The following is a 2,090-nucleotide window of genomic DNA, read 5'->3' on the forward strand; positions in this document are numbered from 1 at the left end:
TCCCTGCACCTGTTCCTTGACCCCCTCCCGAGACCCGTCCTGTCCTCCGGTGGAGAGGAAGATAAGTCCTTGGCAGGGGCCTGAGGACTGGGCTTGGGGGGGTCCCTCCCCCAGGGGAGGCTAAGGGGTGCCACCGTGCGTTCCTGCAGACCCCCCCGTCCAGTTCTTTGTGCATTGTTTGGTTTCTAGGATGTACGTGTTGCTAGGTTTTTGGTTTTTTTTTTTTTAATGGAAAACAGGATTAATGTAAATAGCGTTTTTGGAAAACAGATTCTAATCTGTCACGTTATGTGACCACGTGGAGTATTTTAAGGTGCTGATGCGACACTAATAAACGCGGGGAGCACTCCCAGGCCTTCCCTCGCCTGCTGTGTGATTCCTCTCGAGCGGTCTCGGCCCCTCCATCCGTCCAGGCGCGAGCTCCGCCCGCACGTCGCGGGCCGGCGCTCCGAGGCCCCCACGCGAGGCGGGGACCCAAGGGGGCCTGGGGTCAGGGTGCGGACGGCTGGGGGCGTCTGCGAGGCGAGCCCCTCCGAGCGGCGCGGGGCCGGGACTCCTCGAGAGCCCGAGATGAAGCCCCGGGCCATGGACACCGGGGTGGGACCAGGTCCGCGTGGCGAGCGGAACCCCGGTCGGCCCCTGACAACCGAGCCCAGGACGCAGGCGCGAAAACGGGCCGGAAGCGGAAACGGCAGGGCGGAGCCTGTCGAAGCGGAAGTTCGTGGGGCTCGACTCCGCCCCCTCGGGCCTTCCAGAACCGCTGTGGGCCCCACCCTCTGTCCCTCCCATCACGATGGGTCCGCCCCCATCCCCGTAGTGTGCCCCGCCCCTCCCCCCGCTCCCGTAACCCAGTGTGCCCCTCCCCTCCCCCACCCCGTACCCCTACTGTGCCCCGCCCCTCCCCGCCCTCCACCCAGTGTACCCCGCCCCCGTCCCCGTAGTGTGCCCCTCCCCGCACCCGTCCCATAGCTTGTGTACCCCGCCCCTCCCCCACCCCTGCCCCCCTTGTGTACCCCACCTCTCCCCCACCTCCGTACCCGTAGTGTATCCCGCCCCTCCCCCGCTGACCGCCGCCTCCCATGGTTCCCTCCCTTTGACGCTCGCCGTGTGTCCCCATGACTCTTGCCCTGCCACCCCTCAGCGAACTCCTCATCCCCAGACCCCATGGAGTGGAGAGGGCCGGCTGCCGTCTGCTGCGGCGTCTTCACGCGTGGTCGTGCGGGTTGGGGCGCAGAGCCTGGACCTTGGGGTGTGGCCGGTGGGCGTCGAGGTGAGGTCACAGGGGTCGGGAGGAGGGAGGCGGGGAGAGCGAGGGCGGCCCTTCTTTCTCGCCTGGTCGTTCCGCGCCTTCAGTGCGCCCCGCAGGTAGGGTCCTGAGGAGACGCACCCGGGCCGTCTGGGGCAGATCCGAGGAGCTGGAGCCGCGGTGGGAGAAGGGGCGTCCTGGGGGAGCCTGCAGGAGGCCGGGCAGGGCGGCGGCCGCAGCTGCTCCGGCCTGGGTTGACCATGTGGAGAAGAATGGCTGTAGGAGCTGGGGACCCAGGACACCCAAGGGGGTCGACCCTGCTGGGTGTCCCTGGCTGAGGCCCACCCGGCACTGTCTGGGCAGTGGCTGGAAGATGAGCCCCGCAGACCCTGACGCGGCCTCCCTCTGCCCGAGGGGCACACGTGGCCGCGGGCACCTACCCCGAGCCCCAGAGGTGCAGGCGAGCCCCCCAAGGGGCTGGAGGTGGACAGCGGGAAGCGTTTGTTTAAGGCCTTCCTGGGGAAGATGCCAGAGTCGCAGCCGTCCCAAGAGAACGGGCGGCCCTCGGCTCCACCAAGCCCAGCAGTGGCCTGGGGCCAGCGCAGTGCCCCGAGCAGCAGTCAGCAGGTGCTGATAGGACTGGGTAAGCCGAAGCGGGCTGTGGCCTCTGGGCCCCCGGGCTCCTCTCGGGAAACCCCGGGGACTGGCCGAGGAGGTGTGGGTGGAGAGGGGGCCTCTCGAGCTGGGGGAGGGCCAAACAGCGTCTGATGAGAAGCAGGTGCTGGGTTGGGGGCCATGCAGAGCGTCAGCATTCTCTTCCCAGAGCCCTGGGTGGACACCAGGG

General features: G+C 68.2%; 1 protein-coding gene across 1 annotated transcript in view; it reads left to right on the forward strand.

Annotated features, from left to right (window-relative positions):
* The window catches only part of PACS2 (phosphofurin acidic cluster sorting protein 2), a 61,656-nt gene extending 60,839 nt beyond the window's left edge, over positions 1 to 817 (forward strand). The window contains exon 24 of the mRNA XM_059915253.1: positions 657 to 817. Within this exon, the coding sequence (XP_059771236.1) occupies positions 657 to 817 (161 nt within the window). The remainder of the gene's footprint in view (positions 1 to 656) is intronic.
* Positions 818 to 2,090: the final 1,273 nt, after the last annotated feature.

This window comes from Balaenoptera ricei, chromosome 2 (genome assembly GCF_028023285.1).
Source record: "Balaenoptera ricei isolate mBalRic1 chromosome 2, mBalRic1.hap2, whole genome shotgun sequence".
Taxonomy (NCBI): Eukaryota; Metazoa; Chordata; class Mammalia; order Artiodactyla; family Balaenopteridae; genus Balaenoptera; species Balaenoptera ricei.